Source organism: Trichomonas vaginalis, chromosome IV, assembly GCF_026262505.1.
Source record: "Trichomonas vaginalis G3 chromosome IV, whole genome shotgun sequence".
Lineage (NCBI taxonomy): Eukaryota > Parabasalia > Trichomonadida > Trichomonadidae > Trichomonas > Trichomonas vaginalis.
The window spans coordinates 21717808-21733586 of record NC_067206.1 but is presented as its reverse complement, the minus strand read 5'-3'; the positions used below and the strand labels follow the sequence as shown (position 1 = coordinate 21733586).

At 35.0% G+C, this 15779-nt stretch overlaps 9 protein-coding genes and 4 pseudogenes across 13 annotated transcripts, besides 2 other annotated features; 5 read left to right on the top strand and 8 right to left on the bottom strand.

The window, feature by feature from the left end:
* Window positions 1-14336: part of a mobile genetic element that runs on past the window's edge.
* Window positions 1-15779: part of a mobile genetic element that runs on past both edges of the window.
* Window positions 405-1140, top strand: TVAGG3_0143020 (uncharacterized protein; the record flags this gene model as incomplete). The annotated part of the gene is made up of 1 exon (XM_051224364.1): window positions 405-1140. A coding segment is annotated over one exon (736 nt), but the record flags the coding sequence as incomplete, so codon positions are not given.
* On the top strand, window positions 1689-2231 carry TVAGG3_0143010 (uncharacterized protein; the record flags this gene model as incomplete). Its single annotated transcript, XM_051224363.1, has 1 exon — window positions 1689-2231. One exon carries the CDS (start codon window positions 1689-1691, stop codon window positions 2229-2231), a length of 543 nt encoding a protein of 180 aa, XP_051109349.1.
* Window positions 2924-3238, top strand: TVAGG3_0143000 (organellar and viral DNA polymerase type B; the record flags this gene model as incomplete). The annotated part of the gene is made up of 1 exon (XM_051224362.1): window positions 2924-3238. A coding segment is annotated over one exon (315 nt), but the record flags the coding sequence as incomplete, so codon positions are not given.
* On the top strand, window positions 4483-5096 carry TVAGG3_0142990 (annotated as a pseudogene). The gene has a single exon. A coding segment is annotated over exon 1 (614 nt).
* On the top strand, window positions 5185-6013 carry TVAGG3_0142980 (annotated as a pseudogene). Its single transcript has one exon. A coding segment is annotated over exon 1 (829 nt).
* TVAGG3_0142970 (protein of unknown function, DUF4106 family) lies at window positions 6595-7044 on the bottom strand (the record flags this gene model as incomplete). Its single annotated transcript, XM_051224361.1, has 1 exon — window positions 6595-7044. One exon carries the CDS (start codon window positions 7042-7044, stop codon window positions 6595-6597), a length of 450 nt encoding a protein of 149 aa, XP_051109347.1.
* On the bottom strand, window positions 7970-8389 carry TVAGG3_0142960 (protein of unknown function, DUF4108 family; the record flags this gene model as incomplete). Its single annotated transcript, XM_051224360.1, has 1 exon — window positions 7970-8389. The coding sequence occupies one exon, from the start codon at window positions 8387-8389 to the stop codon at window positions 7970-7972; it is 420 nt and encodes a 139-aa protein (XP_051109346.1).
* TVAGG3_0142950 (uncharacterized protein) lies at window positions 8883-9660 on the bottom strand (the record flags this gene model as incomplete). Its single annotated transcript, XM_051224359.1, has 1 exon — window positions 8883-9660. A coding segment is annotated over one exon (778 nt), but the record flags the coding sequence as incomplete, so codon positions are not given.
* TVAGG3_0142940 (uncharacterized protein) lies at window positions 9688-10377 on the bottom strand (the record flags this gene model as incomplete). Its single annotated transcript, XM_051224358.1, has 1 exon — window positions 9688-10377. One exon carries the CDS (start codon window positions 10375-10377, stop codon window positions 9688-9690), a length of 690 nt encoding a protein of 229 aa, XP_051109344.1.
* TVAGG3_0142930 lies at window positions 12285-13258 on the bottom strand (annotated as a pseudogene). The gene has a single exon. A coding segment is annotated over exon 1 (974 nt).
* Window positions 13575-13668, bottom strand: TVAGG3_0142920 (protein of unknown function, DUF4106 family; the record flags this gene model as incomplete). The annotated part of the gene is made up of 1 exon (XM_051224357.1): window positions 13575-13668. A coding segment is annotated over one exon (94 nt), but the record flags the coding sequence as incomplete, so codon positions are not given.
* Window positions 14585-15167, bottom strand: TVAGG3_0142900 (annotated as a pseudogene). Its single transcript has one exon. A coding segment is annotated over exon 1 (583 nt).
* TVAGG3_0142890 (uncharacterized protein) lies at window positions 15170-15415 on the bottom strand (the record flags this gene model as incomplete). Its single annotated transcript, XM_051224356.1, has 1 exon — window positions 15170-15415. One exon carries the CDS (start codon window positions 15413-15415, stop codon window positions 15170-15172), a length of 246 nt encoding a protein of 81 aa, XP_051109342.1.

Genomic DNA, 15779 nt, shown 5'->3' with positions numbered 1-15779 from the left:
ACAATTTACCTTTTGTAGACCATATAAACCATATAAGAAACGACAATAGACTTGAAAACTTACGCTGGGTCACTTGTTCTGAAAACAATAAGAACATAGGCAAATTTGGAGATATTGTATTCGAATTTGTCGACGAACTAGAAGATGAAACATTTGAAATTACAGACTATGGCAAGCATACGTTTGAGTTTTACTACTATAGCGAAGAACAAGACTCTTTCTACTTTTATACCGGCGTAAACTATAGGAAATTACAAGTATATTTTACTAAGGAAGGCTATGCTTATGTAAACACTAGAGATACAGATGGAAAAAACGTTCGAATACTTCTTAACAAATTCAAGAAGCTATATGGCATACCATTTTAAAACGTTTTTAAAACAGTATATTTTTACATATATTAAATGCTTCAGGTTGAAAAACAAAGAACAAAAGTAGCAGATACAAAACCGTTAGACTATATCTTTACAAATGCTGGTAGGAATATTTCAGATGAAGAAATTTCATCCGGAGCTTACAGGTTTGACTATCCAATTCGTTGGCTTCAAAGTCCTTCAGATGCAAAGGCAATAGGATTTAGAAGAGTTTTGTTTTCAAATAGAACTAATGCATTCATGTTCGCAGTATATTTTCATGGGCAGTATAAAGGTTCTGATGGTCTAATAGAAAAATTTGACGAAATGAAAATCTTTACAATTCGTTCAGACGAAAGTCTTGAAAAAACTCTAAATGACTTTCAAACTCAAATAAACAAATACTACTGGGAATTTCAAGAAAAATACGACTCTTTACTAAATGGAACATACTATCTGAAGCTAGAATACGACAAGATGAACTCCACAGTTTCATTTCAAAAGATTGAAATTAACCCTCCAAGAGATACAGAGTTTTTATATTGGGGAGTAGACAAACGTTCTTGGGCACAATTTCTTCGGTTACTAAACCAGAACGAACCATTACCACCAGATGGTCCATTTAAATTTATACTTCCACCAGCAGATTTGACAGTTTATAGAAACATGTTTGACCCTCAAAATGTCATGTGTCATGCAAGTTTCAGTTCAAGCAACAACAGTTTTCTGTGTATCGGTAAGGACTTTTATGACTTTGCTTCTAAATTCTACGAACCACCTAGTAACAGTTTCTCTGACTTTCAAGTTTGGTTCACAACAAACGGTGTGCAGCATATAATTCCATTGTACTATGACTTTTATCTCGAATTGTCTTTCATATACAACTACGGAAAAGTGCTGAAAAAGTATTGAAAAATATATTTTAGGTGAAGTGGTGAGATCTCACCTGTTTTCTCACCTCTTTTCTCACCCTCTTGAATTTTCATGAATTTTGTGCTGAAAAAGTATTGAAAAATATATTTTAGGTGAAGTGGTGAGATCTCACCTGTTTTCTCACCTGTTTTTTCACCCTCTTGAATTTTCATGAATTTCCTTAAGATAGAAAAAAAGTGAGTTAAAATGAGATTTTTATCGTTGTGGCCCGACGGTTAAGCCACAAACGAATGTCCGACGTCCCACCAAAAAATAATTTTTATTTTTATTGTAAGAACTGAAATGACAGTCGAAGCAAAAACGTTCACGAACAAATCTAATGGCGAAACATTCACAAAAGGCACTTACAACGGTATTGAAGTCTTACGTAGAGACAAGGATGGTTATATAAATGCAACAAATATGTGTCAGCAGTTTAGGAAAGACTTTAGAAAGTTGTTGGAAAATAAGTCCTGGGAAGAGTATTTTAAGGCATTTTGTGAAGAATATACCACCCGCCGGAATTCCGGCGGGTGCTTTTTATACAATGTTAATGCAGGAATTCCCGATGAAATCAAACAGGTTAGAGGAACGTATGTAGACCCAAGACTCGTAAACTATATAGCAATGTGGGCTTCTCCAAAATATTGCATAGCAGTTGGAAAAATTATGGACTCCATAGACAAGAAAGTTCATGAGAAATTAGATGAAGAAGAACTTGAAGATACAGTAGAGAATGCAAAACCTTTGTTCGAAGAAGAAGTTAGAAAAATGCATGAAAAACAAATAGAACATGAACATGAGATATGTTCTGGTTATAGAGACTCTCCATACGAACTAGACCAATGGGAACAAGAAGATTTAAAGAGAGAATTTAGAGAATATGAACTCGCTAAAGTTTCATTAGAAGCTGCAGAAGAGAGGTTAAAAGTTTGGGGTCGTTTTGTACAAAAATATTGTGAGTAAATGAACCATTTTATTTTTATTGAATTCGGCAAAAATATATTTTAGGTTAGATGGTTTTTAGGTGTCACTACGTCACCAGGTCACTCGGTCACCAGGTAATTTAAACTTCTCTGAAAAAGTGTGACAACATGACATTTTGACAACAACACAGGAAATAAACTTCATCGTAAATGTTTTGTATAAAAAGCAACCGCCGGAATTCCGGCGGTTGGTATATTCTTCACAAAATGCTTGTTTTGTTGAGACTTCATCGTAAATGTTTTGTATAAAAAGCAACCCGCGGAATTCCGGCGGGTGGTATATTCTTCACAAAATGCTTGTTTGTCAAGACTTCATCGTCAATGTTTTGTATAAAAAGCAACCCGCGGAATTCCGCGGGTTGGTATATTCTTCACAAAATGCTTGTTTGTCAAGACTTCATCGTCAATGTTTTGTATAAAAAGCACCCGCCGGAATTCCGGCGGGTGGTATATTCTTCACGAAATGCTTGTTTTGAGGTCGAGCCACTTTTGGCTCCACCTGTTTTTTCAACCAAAACTCATTTTACTCAGCAAAAATATATTTTAGGTGAAGTGGTGAGATCTCACCTCTTTTTTCACCTCTTTTCTCACCTCTTGAATTTTCATGAATTTTCCCGAAATAAAAAAAGTTAGTTTTTTAAAAAAAATATTTTTTATTTTTATTGTAAGAACATGTTAGCAACAACAGCACCAAACTCGTTAGTCATGAACCCAACTTCAATGTTAGTAGAGATGAAAAGCTTCATTCCTTCTTCATATACTTTCGAAACAGAAATCCAGAAGATAAAGCAAGAACTTCTCCAAGGAGTTTTAGACTGTAGTGCAAAAGATGAAACAAATGAAGAATATCTTTATGAAATGCAGGATATTATTGACCATCTACCTAAACTTCCTGAAATACAACAACAAAAGCTTACTATTCCTGAATTCGATGAAATAGAAGTCAAAGCAACTGACTCAGTAGAAACCAAGAAGTTCATACGTAAGGTAAACTATGAGTTTCTTGGATTTCATTGCAACCACAAAGTCATGGACAAAGATTGCGATATGTTATATAAGAACATCTCTGACATATACAAATCTGAAGAATTTAAGACCTACGACAACTTTGTTTCGTTAGTTGCAAAATGTGTATGGCAGATAAGAGATAAAGATAAAAGAGGTAAGGTATGGAACGAACAGATAAAACCAGCAACTTTTGAGTTAAAGAAAACCATTGACGCCTTAGTTGTTTTAGCAGGTCAAATTTCAATGTACAATGCTAAAATGAACCCACAATGTTCAAAATGTAAAGCAGCAATGAGGAAATATAACTACTCCGTCAAAGAGATAGAAAGAATGCGAAACGACTATGCAGATTTAAAGAAAGAAGCAGAGAAACCAGCAGAAGATAAAATGGACATGTTGACATTTCTGAACAAAAACTATCCAACAGCTGACGATTTCCTTCTATCTGATGTCAAGAAGAAATATAAAGAAACATTCGGCATTGTTAAAACTTTTGACATACTGACAGAAGAAATAGAAGCTACAAAACTGTTTAGGATTTCAAATATACATCGTACAATTCATGTAAGACGCTTGTGAAAAAGAGGTGAGAAAACAGGTGAGAAAAGAGGTGAGATCTCACCTCTTCACCTAAAATATATTTTTGCTGAGTAAAATGACCAAATTTCATTATATAACTGTTATGAGTGACGAAGAGAACTTTGACACTTCGTAAAAAAAATCCCTGAAATCATATCTTTTATACAAAATTCAAGAGGTGAGAAAAGAGGTGAGAAAAGAGGTGAGATCTCACCTCTTCACCTAAAATATATTTTTGTCTGATTTACGCTCATTTACGATGAAGTCTCAACAAAAACATATACGAAGAAGTCTATTTCCTGTGTTGTTGTCAAAATGTCATGTTGTCACCATTTTCAAAAAGATGTTAGTTGACCGAGTGACCGAGGGACCTGGTTCCACCTAAAATATATTTTTGCTGAAAAAAATGACCAAATTTCATGAATTTCCTCATATGTTTGCTACCCGCGGAAAACCGAGGGTAGAGATTCCGTACGAAAATCGTGAAAATTTGCGAGTAGTAAAAAAAACCTGGTCGCCAAAACTCTATGAAAATCGTAAAAAAATTCTATGAAATCATATCTTTTATACAAGATAGAAAAAATAAAAAAACAACGTTAGTTTTATTTTTTTTTATTTTTTTATTTTGTATGTAAGAACAGGAAATGACAAACACTGAGTTTGAAACAGTTAAAAAGATAGACAATGAGACCAAAGTGGTTAGAATAGGTGATTTAAACGTAAGATACTCAAAGAAATACAAAAAATATTCTTTGTCAGACATTTTAACACTATCTGAAAAGAAAACATCCACGACTGGGTTAGAAATGCTTCTACTCAGAAAATTTTGACAAGAAATCCTGAGCTTATGATATCGGTAAGATTCTATGGAACAAGAGCATATCTTATAGACAAAAGTCTTATACCAGTAGTTTTGTTCTGGATTGACCCAGTTGTTGGATATAATTTCATAACATATGGTTCATTCGATACGGAACGTTGCAGTGAAGGCTTAGTTTACATCGTTCAGAAACCGAAGGACTTCAATACAAAGAGATATAAGATAGGAAGAACATTTAATATAACTCAAAGATATGACAGTATAGTCAATAGAGTCAAGGTTGCGTTTGTTAACGATATGAGAGCTGCTGAAACAGAACTACTTGAAAAGTTTGAGAAAATGTATGGTGCTCCCACGAAAGGTAAAGAAACGTTTGAAGTAGATGAGATCGACAAAGCTATAAAATTATTTGACGAAGTTGCTGAAAAATACATGTAAAGCGTTTATTTTTGGTCTTTTATACAAGATAGAAAATAACGCTAATTTTATTTTTTTTTATTTTTTTATTTTGTATGTAAGAACAGAAATGTCAACAACAGAGAACACAACAACTGCTATCGTTCATGAGCCATAAGTGAAGAATACGAGTGGGTTCAGTATAACAAACAGTTACGTCTCATTCGTTCGGTCAAAGATGACATGTACCAAATGCAAAGTATTTTGACAGCATGTTTTGCACCAGATACCAAACATACAGACGATTGGTTCAAAAACCAAAGCACCATTGAACTCTTAAGCGAAGCACAGCGAGACATACTTTTTTCTGAAAACAGTGAAGAACAGCGACCCCGACTTTTTCCGGGGTCGCCAAAACTCTATGAAAATCGTAAAAATTTGCCAAATGGTTTGAGAGGTTGGTATGTACATAGACTTCTTTTAAATAATGTGGCACAATGGGCTTCAGCTCGCTATTCATGGTATGTTTGTAAACTTCTTGACGAAATTCATAGACAAGAACGTGAAGAGATGGAAAAGAAACTTCAAGCAAAAGATGAAGTCATTGAAGCAAAAGACAAAAACATACAGAAAAGAATACCACGTTCGGTACCAAAAGGAAAGGAAAAGAACTATAAGTATATGATTTACACTGAAGAGATGGAAAATGATGAAGATAAAGATATGGTTATGTTGCATTTAGTCAGAAGAAACAACAAAAGCTTTTACGACTTAGCTAAGATTTACAAATCTGACAGAAATTGGTTCTATCGCGAAAACTTACCGATTTCAATGACACCAAATGAAGATGTTAAACAGATAGTTCAAGATACGTTACCTCAAACACACTATGATATGAAAGGTTGTACAATACTTACATTCAAAGAAGATTTACCGCTACTGAAAGAAAAAATAACAGAGTATTTCGATAACTTCAAAGAGGAAGAGTAAATGAACCATATATTTTTCAAGCTTGACACCAAAGATGGCTCAGGTAGCTCTAGATGGTAAATTGTCTTGTCCGAGTCCTTCTGGCATTCCGAGTCCTTCCATCCGACAGGAAAAAAATTTCCCGACAACTGGAAAAAAATTTCCCGACAACTGGAAAAAAATTTCCTTCCAACAGGAAAAAAATTTCCTTCCAACAGGAAAAAAATTTCCTTCCAACTGGAAAAAATTTTCCTTCCAACTGGAAAAAATTTTCTTTCCAACTGGAAAAATTTTTCCTGTTGTTCGTCCGTAAACCATTCAAATTTTCGAAAATTGAGAACTTTTTGGCCGACCTTCAGGAAAAATTTTTTCTTTCCGACAAAAATTTTTCTTTCCGACAGGAAAAATTTTTCTTTCCGACAGGAAAAGTTTTTCTTTCCGACAGGAAAAGTCCTTCCTTCCGACAGGACACAAACGAATGTCCGACGTACCACCAACCGAGTCCATTCCAAAGCCAGAAGAACCGACAGCCCCAGCACCACAACAGACTAAGACTCAAACACTTACATTTTTACGCTTGACTTTTTACAATTTGAACTTTGTTTGCGTAGATATGAATTCTGAAAGAAGTATGAGGGTCTTGTATGACTTTGTACTTCTCCCATAGTTCATGTCTGTCAAACTTACCTGCCATGGACTCTTTCATAAGTTCCATGAAATCGTCTTCGGACAATCCGGGGAAAAGTACAATGTCAGTAAGTATTCTCTTTACATCCTTACTTAAACTCTTTGCTGTCTGTACACAAATGACAACAGAGATGTTAAAGTGTCTGAGCTTCTTAAGAATTCGACACATGTCTTGTTCTCTATTCTTTAACAAAGGATGAGAAGCAAAGTCATCTAAGATAAGAAGACATCTGTGAGGGTAAGTCTTCCAATCGTAAGATTGCAATTTCTTCGAAATGTATTCTATCTCTTTCTGTTTGTTTCTGAAGTGTTTCTTCTCTAATATTCTCTGCATTTCCTCATTTGGGTCTTTAAACTTCGAATTGACATACTCATTTATAGCATTGTACTTCAAAACTCTTCTTTGGTACTTCTTTATCCAATCCAACAACTCAGAGTCTTTTATACATACTAACTTAGACTTCTTTATAATATCTTTGAACGAATTGACGGTTTGGTCAAATTGACCAGAAGTACTACAAATGACTACTAACTCATAGAATGGGTTCTTCTCATCTAGTTCTTGTTGTTGTGCAGCCATTTTAAGATAAGTGAAAGTCTTACCCGACCCAGGTGGTGCGATTAGACCTGTTATACCATTCTGAGCAAATAGGAACTTGTCATGTATGGGTTTTATCTGAGCATTTTCCAACTTCCTCTTGTTCTTGTTTAAAACATTCTCAAATTTCTTGTCAATGTCAGCAAACTTTTTTTCTAACATATTTTTAGAAAAATTAAAATTTTTATCTTTTAGAAAATGTCTAGCGATTTCGCTATCTATATTCGAGACAAGCTTTTCGACAGCAAAACATCTGTAGACCATAAAATCTTACATAGTGTAAACAAGAAAGGGGAATTTGTTCTAAAGTTCTGTTTCTGGGAATATGACAAGAACCATAAAACCTTAAGCAGAGAAGTCTTAAAATTTGTCAATGACAGACTTGTTGACAGAGATGACGCCTCTTGGAGAGATGAAGTCCAACAAAACTTCTTAGAATGCAAAGAAGACACATGCGCTGTTCTTGAAGATGAAATAGAAAACAGAATAGAAGAGCTATTAAAGGACAAAGACCTTTTACAAAAATATGGTTCTGAGAAGTTTGACATAACTCCACCAGAAAAGAAGAAGAGAGAAAAGAAAGAAAAGAAAGTAGAAGAAGAGAAGAAAGAACCAGAGCCAGAGAAGGGGAGATATGACATGTAAAAATAAAATTTTATTTTTAGAACATTTCTGGGTCAATGTCAATGTTCTCTTCCTCTTTAGGAGCAAACACCGGCTTAGACTCTAAAATCTTTTTACCCAATTTACCTTGAACTTCAACTATCTTAGACTCATAATATTCATAGTCGTCTGCTTTCTTTGGTTCATAAGGTATAACAAGTTTGTATGCTTTGCCTTCTTTAAGGTTTGAAAACCTTCTGTCAAAACTTTCTTTGACTGTTAACAAACCTTCTATGTCTAAGTCTTCAAATTTCGCACCATTTTTAGTCACAATAGCAAACTTAACTGGTTCGATGTTCCAAACTTTGTCAAATGTAGACTTTTCAAAATGGTAGAAGTAAACATTCAAATATGTGAATGGGTCTAGTTCTTCTTTAAGTCCTGACATGTACTTGTTGACTGAGATGAATTTTGTCATCTTTTCTATCGGATAAAAAAATATTTTTTTTAAAATTTACTCAGAAAAATTTTTCTTTGTATATACACCATTCTGAACATCTAAAAGACTTTTGACATTTGCCAAGAATGTTCGTTTAGACGCTGTCATATAACCATATTCTTGACAATACTGTTTATACGAATCGTACAATGACCTTTCATCTAAACACTCAAAGTCAGTTTCATCTATGAACAGTTCATATACACTCTTGTTTGCTTCTAACAATGTTTGTCTCTCTTCGGTATGTGGAATTTGTCTTGGATTGAACTTTGAAATATCTAATGTCATGAAATATGAGAACAAGTGGTTGTAAAAGTTAGTGTCAAAGTTTCTGCTAAGTCGTCAAAATATTCTGTATCTTGCATATGAGAATCTGACGTTCTGACAACTACATATCTTCTGTCAGAACTTTCTAACTTCATCGGAACGGCATTGTTTGAAACCATGACGAAGTTTGCAACATTTTCACAAACTCTTTGGTCTTTATATTTTCTTTCAACAACTCCAACTTTGTCTGTTATAAGACTCTTCAAAGCATCTGAGTTTAAAACCTTTGTTGTATCTATACTTTGAAGTTCGTTACATACTATAAGTTTCATATTCTCTATTGAAGAGTTAAATTTACCGCAGATGTTTTCTAAGTTTGTCATATTCGGGTTCGAATAACCTTCTAACAGTTTGCACAAAATATCTGTAAAGAAAGTGTTCTTACCTGTTCCTTGTTTTCCAATTATGATGAGAGCAGTTTCATTTTTAGCACTTGGATGTTGTAAGATGTTTGCAAACCAACATAAGATATACTCATAGACTCTTTCGTTTCCATTGCATATAATTTCTTTGACATGGTCTAACCAAGCTTCTATAACATTTTCTTTCCATTCTACTTGTTCGTATTTATATCCAGTGAAGATAGAATAGAAGTTTGGAGATGGTGTATAGAACTTTATACCACGAACTGAAAAATCTTCAAGTTTTGACAATAAGATATCCCAAGCATCTAACATCTTCATGCCAACTTGTACGACTTTTATTTTCTTAAGTTTCTGTTTACATTCTTGTTCTGAAACTATTGTCGCTTTAGGTTTGTTAAAGACTACATCCCATTCTTTCATAACATAACATTCTGGGGCAGAGTCGACATAAATGACTAAACGTTTCAAATTCTCGACTGCTTTGTTATAGTCTCTAAATGGACACATATTTCTGAAGGCTTGGAAGTCATAAAAATCTGAAACGTCTATTCTGTACATTTTTATAAAAATAAAAAAAATATTTTTTTATTCTTGACTTTGTTGTTGCATTTGTTCCATTTGTTGCATTTGTTGTTCTTGAGCTATTTGTTGTTGAAGTTGTTCTTGTAGTACAATACTTTCACCAGTTGCATCTTCCAATTCGAAACTTTCTGCCGTCATTGACAAATACATAGGACATAAAAGTTTTACAGGAACAAAGTTTGCGTCAACTAAGGTTAAGTTTATGTTTGCTAAAGTGTTTGAGTTTACTAAAGCTGAAAACTCTGCATTCGAATGAACAATAGGCAAACCAGCAGAGAAAGTGTTGTTTATACGCATGAGTATCTTTTGGTCATAGTAGTTTCTGTCGACATTCGAATAGCACTTTGAACCTAAGTTTGAAACAATATATAAAATAGGTGTACTTAAAGTCAATGGAACAGACAAACCTTGTATGACACCTTTTCCTGTTATAGGAAACTGTTGGTAGTAAAAACCAGATATAAGTTTTGTATTATAGCTCATATCGTTTATACTAAACTCAGTCGGACATCCAAACATAATGAAACCTGCTCTAGTTGCAGCACATGTTACATCCGTCCTTAAAGTATTAAATAAGTCAACAAAACCTGTTGGTGGTATATCTGAGTAAGTATCTTCAAAGGAGTATTTTTTACCATTCACAACAACAAAGTCTTCTGGTGTCAAAAGAGCAAAACAGGCTTTAGTCGTCATCGTGTTTAAGGTCAGTTTACAATATCGTCCTTGAGGACTTTGTAAGTTTGTTGTTATAGAATTATATGACTCAGGGTTTTTAGTCGTAATAGTATAAACCACTATGTCTTCTGCCATTTACATATATTTAAAAGTTTTTCTGAAAGTGGAGAAGAACTTCATCTAAACTTTCACATGGCGTTTCTTGAAGTTCTCTGTCTAAGAAGTTCAAATATTTTGTAAAGACATAGAACTTTCCTTTGTCTACACGAACAAACAAAACAGGGTCTTTCATATCGTTCAAAAGTGTGTAAAGTCCTTTACATGAAATAAAGTCTATATTGTTTTTCTTCAAACATCTTTCAAGAAGTTTTGACATTTTTACTTAGCAAACAAACTTTAATGAAATGTTGTGGTCGTCAAATATTTTTATGACGTCTGGGAAACTATATTTTAAGTTCAACGTTTCACCTCCTTTCATAACGTATATCTTGTCAATGACATTATATGAAACACCACAGCAAGCAATGTCGGGTTCTATTTCTTTGATGTTTATATCGTCTGCCTCTGTCAAAAGTTTCAATAGTTCTTTCAAAACTTCATGAGGTGCAATGACATATGAGTTCACTTTTACAGGGTTGTGCTCAACCAAGTTTAACATTAAACCTAAAGCTTGACAAATCTTCTCCTGAGTTTTAAGTTTGTCTTTAAGTTGTTGGTAGTCGTTTCGAATATCTGCAACAGAACTTAAGTCTCTGCTAACTTCAGGATATGTTGGTTGTTCTTTTACAGGAACTATTGTTATACCATCTTCGTCTTCGTATGGTTTCCCCACTTCAACATCTCTTTCTTTGACATTGACAACAACACTTTGACTGTTTGTTTGAGTTGGTGAATTTAACTTCACGTCTGCCACCGCCATTAAACCTTTTGAAACACTTACGCTTCTATTTTTCGGAAATGACATTTTACTTAGAATAAAAAGATGGACGTATTTGAGTATCTCTTCGAATTGAAGCAAAACAAAGTTTACACACACAAACAATACAAGTTCATTGACAGAATAGTTCTTTACACAAACAATGGAAAATGTTATAGAATAGCAGTCTTTGCTGAACCAAAATATTTTCATAAAGCAAAGAAAGTTGGTATAACCGAGATGGTGAAAGTTCATGAAGCAGACAAAAATATAACAACAAAACTGACCGATATTTCTAAAGGTAAGTTTTTAATACAATACTATGTCAAAACTGGCGTACTGTCAATATTTGACGGAGAGAAGTCAGTTCAAGAACAACTTACTGACCTGCTGCCAAAATCTGCTCGATGGAAGCTGTCGTTATGCCAATCTGAGGAGCCCCAGCAGGTTTCATCGAACGAATCTTCAAAAGAGCATCTTCCGTGAAAAGTGCTATTGGTTTTGTAAACTTCTTTGCTTTCAATTCATCTGGACCGTCTCTGTCACCAGTATATTGTATTTGAACTGTACCAACAGTTGAAATACCACCCATAAAGTCTTCTGAGTCAGCAAATGGAATGCCAAGCCAAAAGTTTGAACGGTCTCCATTTGTATATTGAGTGTTTTGACCTCCTGTATGAGTCCATACTTTCACATATGGCATAATAGAACTTTGCATTTCAGGGTTAATGGTTGTTGTGAAGTTGTTGTTAAAGTTCATAGCATCTAATGTCAAGTTGTATGACCTCATATCCTCAACTGTAGAATATTCTTCTCTTGGATAATATTTGCCATCTATGTTTATATGATATTTAATACCAGGGTTGTAGAAACAAGAATAGTCATTTATAGTTCGTCTGAAAAGAACAAACATAGTATCTGCATGTTTCATTGCAGTTGTTAAGGCAATATCTGTTCTTGCACCTGGGTCAGCACTTTGGTTTCCAACTTCACCTGCAAAGTCTTTGACAGATATTTGGTGTATAGGGAACATAAGTGGAACTGCAATATATTTGGCAGCTAAAGCATTTGAAATATCTGGGTCCAACATATAGACTGCAAGTCTGCTTTCTATTCTCTTGCATTCAAACTTTTCGCATGTGAACTTAACTGGGTCCCAAGCAGTTCCAGCAGCATTGAAATATAGTTTACTTCAGTGTTGAGGTTTGAGAAACCAAAGTCTAAGTCAACTTTGTCTTTGCAAAAGTCACAGAACTTGGCTCCACCAGTTCCAGCTACAGTAAGAGTGAATGGGTCTTGTGTTGGTGCAATGACTAAGTTATTTTTGCTTGGAGTAAGTTCGATAGAAATTTTTCCTGCCCAGTTTGGCAAGTATCTTAAAAACCTGAAGATGAGGAAAGATGACAAAGGAACTCTAAGTTTCAATTTTACTTTAGTGGTAGCAGTTCCATCTGAACCAGAAAGGTTAACATAAACTCCTGGAACGTTAGGGTCAAGTCTTCTTATTTTCTCAATAGTTGCATACTGGTCTGTTTGTTCTCTAGCTTGTGGTTGTACTGAGTTTCTCAAAGCGAACCATTCATAGTTTGCCCATGTTACTGTTTGAACTAAGTCAGAGTTAGAATATATCTTATATCCCATGAAAACTTCTGGAGCATATTGGTATCCGACATAGAAAATTCCATTGCAACCTTTCTTGTCAGACAACTTGGCAGAAGGTTTTATTTCAATGTCTTGTTCCACGTATAAGAATGAGTTGTCAATAGAAATTATATGAAACCTGTCGCAAGCAATATCTACTGTTGTTGAAGAACCTTCTCCAAACTCACCTACGTTTCCATAAGAAACAGCAGTTGTATATTCGTAAGTTCCAGGAACTATTTCTGACCTTCTAATGGCATTGTCGCATTCGTTATACCATTCGGAAACATTTCCATTCATAGCATCCAAAACTGTTGGCGTTATATTCTGAGCGGCGTACATTTCATATGGGTAAAAATATAGAATAGTTGGATTTATATGTCATAATAGAACCCACGTGGACCAAGCTTTACTTTCTTCCTGACTGAGTTTTTAACTCTTCTTTTTCCTTCATTGCCACTACTTTCACTAGATGAAGTTACTTCTTCACTACTTTCACTTTGTTCTACTCTTCTCTTCTTCTTTGGTGTCGCTTTTGGTAACTTGCCCTCTGCTTCAAGTTGTTGCATCTTTGCCTCATGTTCACCTAGTATGTTGTAAATTTCCCATGTCCTTTTTGCCTTTGGGCTCTGGTCGCCCATCTCAGGTAACCTATATCCTAGAAAGAGTTTGTCATAGTTTGTATTTGAGTCTTTGCGTATTGTTTGCATGACTCTTTCCTGAGTTTCCGGTTCAAGCTCTTCAAACAGTGCCTGTCCATATGGAATATGCTCGTTTCCAAATATATGTTTTTGTAGCCATTCTGGTTTTCTTTCCATGTTACCAACTATATCTTTTGTGAATGGGAAAGCTTTTACCCAATCTTTCAGTCTTGCGTCGTTTATTTCTGTAGTTGGTTTTATTTTGTCAAGGAACATGTTTTTCAATACTAACATTTCATTTGGTACTGTCCATTTGAGTTTTCTTAAATATTCATCCCTTCTCAGTTCATTGTCTGCAAAGTAAGTTTTTATGACATTTTGCAAACTTTCATTTGCAAGCTCATGTACAATAGGTTCTCTTCCTTCTCCCTCCCTAACTTTCTTTCTAAACTCTTCACCAAATATACCATCTCTATGGTTCTGTGTAGTTCTTTGAGATAAATGTTCTAGAACGTCAGGTGTTATATTTCCATCAGCCATGTTCATTTCATACTGGTCCAAAATATCTGCATGTTTCATATCTTTCAATGGCATTAAAGCCGCGCTTAAAATACCAGCTATATCTGGTTCACCATTGACTTCCATTGCGTCTACAACTTCTTGGAATTGTGGTTGTAAGTTTATGAACCACCTATCCGGGTTAGCTTTATGACCCCATCTCATTGTAGTTCCATCGTCTGCAGAAACAAAAGTAGGTTTGTTTCCATTTGGTTAGGTTCTGAATGAACTTTAAACAATGTTTCATTTCTATATGTTTTTCTTGAAATTTAACCTTTTATTTTCACCGAGTTCATCCGAAGATTGAACGTTAAATGCTCGTAAGTAAAAAGGGTTGTTGTATTTGTGTACATTTTCTTTCAGTACTTCCATTCTATGCTGAATATTTTCATCTGGTGTTGGAGTCTTTTGTATGTCGGCAAACATTTTTCGATATTCTTCTACTATGTCAGCCGAATTTTTTTTAGACTCTTGGAAATATTCCATATTCTCCGCATACTCTTGTTGAGGGTCAAGATTTTTCGGCTGTTCCAAATCTTCATCTAGTTCTGTGAAGTTAGTTTCCAAAGGAGGACTTGTTCGTTTCCTTCAGGCTCTTCTAGCTGTTGTTCTGAACTATTTCTTCCATGTCTGGTTGTATCTGAACTAGTTTCTTCCTGTGGAGTTTCTTGTACCTCATCTGCTGGCATTTCATATATTCCGAGACCGTTTTCAACAAGTTCCCTATTTAAGTCATTCGCATTCATAAGCCTTTGTTCTTTCGTTCCGTCTCTATTTTTTACGCGTTTCATGAAGATAGTTAAATTGTCATTTAGCTCTGACACCAAATATCTCGGAGTAAATTCGTTCATGTCATTTGGATGATATGCTATTAAATCATATCCCTTTGCGAGCTTGTATTTTCCAGGTTTGAAATTATATCCGATTTGGTGTTGAGCCATAAAGCTAAATAGGTTCGGGTCAGTATTTCCTTCCTTGAACTTTCTAATAGCTTCTTTATATCTGTCACTAAAGTCAAGAGTATCTGGGTAACCATAGTCTTCTTTAAGCATTTTTAAGAAATCTTGGTTTCCTTGTTCTCTACTTCTTTTATGTCCTTGCTCTGTTTGTTGTTGTGGTTGTTGTGCTGGGTTTTGAACTGTTGGTTGTTGTGCTGGTTGTGGAGGTGGTTGTTGTGTTGGTTGTTGTGCAGGGTTTTGAACTGTTGGTTGTTGTGCAGGGTTTTGAACTGTTGGTTGTTGTGCTGGTTGTGGAGGTGGTTGTTGTGCTGGTTTTGGTGCATGCCTGTGTCTGTGTCCATGTGACGATGTAAATGTTTTAGGTAGTCCTGGTGCAGGTGCTTCTCTTGGAGGGTTTGGTGGTATATAAGTTCCACTAGCTAGTATATAAGTTCCACCAGCTGGTATATAAGTTCCACCAGCTGGCACATATGTTCCATCTGCAGCGTAATGTCCTACCTGACTTTTCGTTTTTAAGAAAGCATTTACTAGGTCTGTTTTGGTCTGTTGTAACTCTTTTTCTTGACTTTCCACAACAGTTGCTCTAACGGCGTCATAGGCACTTTGAACTGCCTGTCTCGTTGCTGCATCTGTTATTTTCGTCATATTTTGTGCTACTTCTTTTAACTCCTTGTCGAAACCTTCAGACTTCAGTTTCTTTCCAGA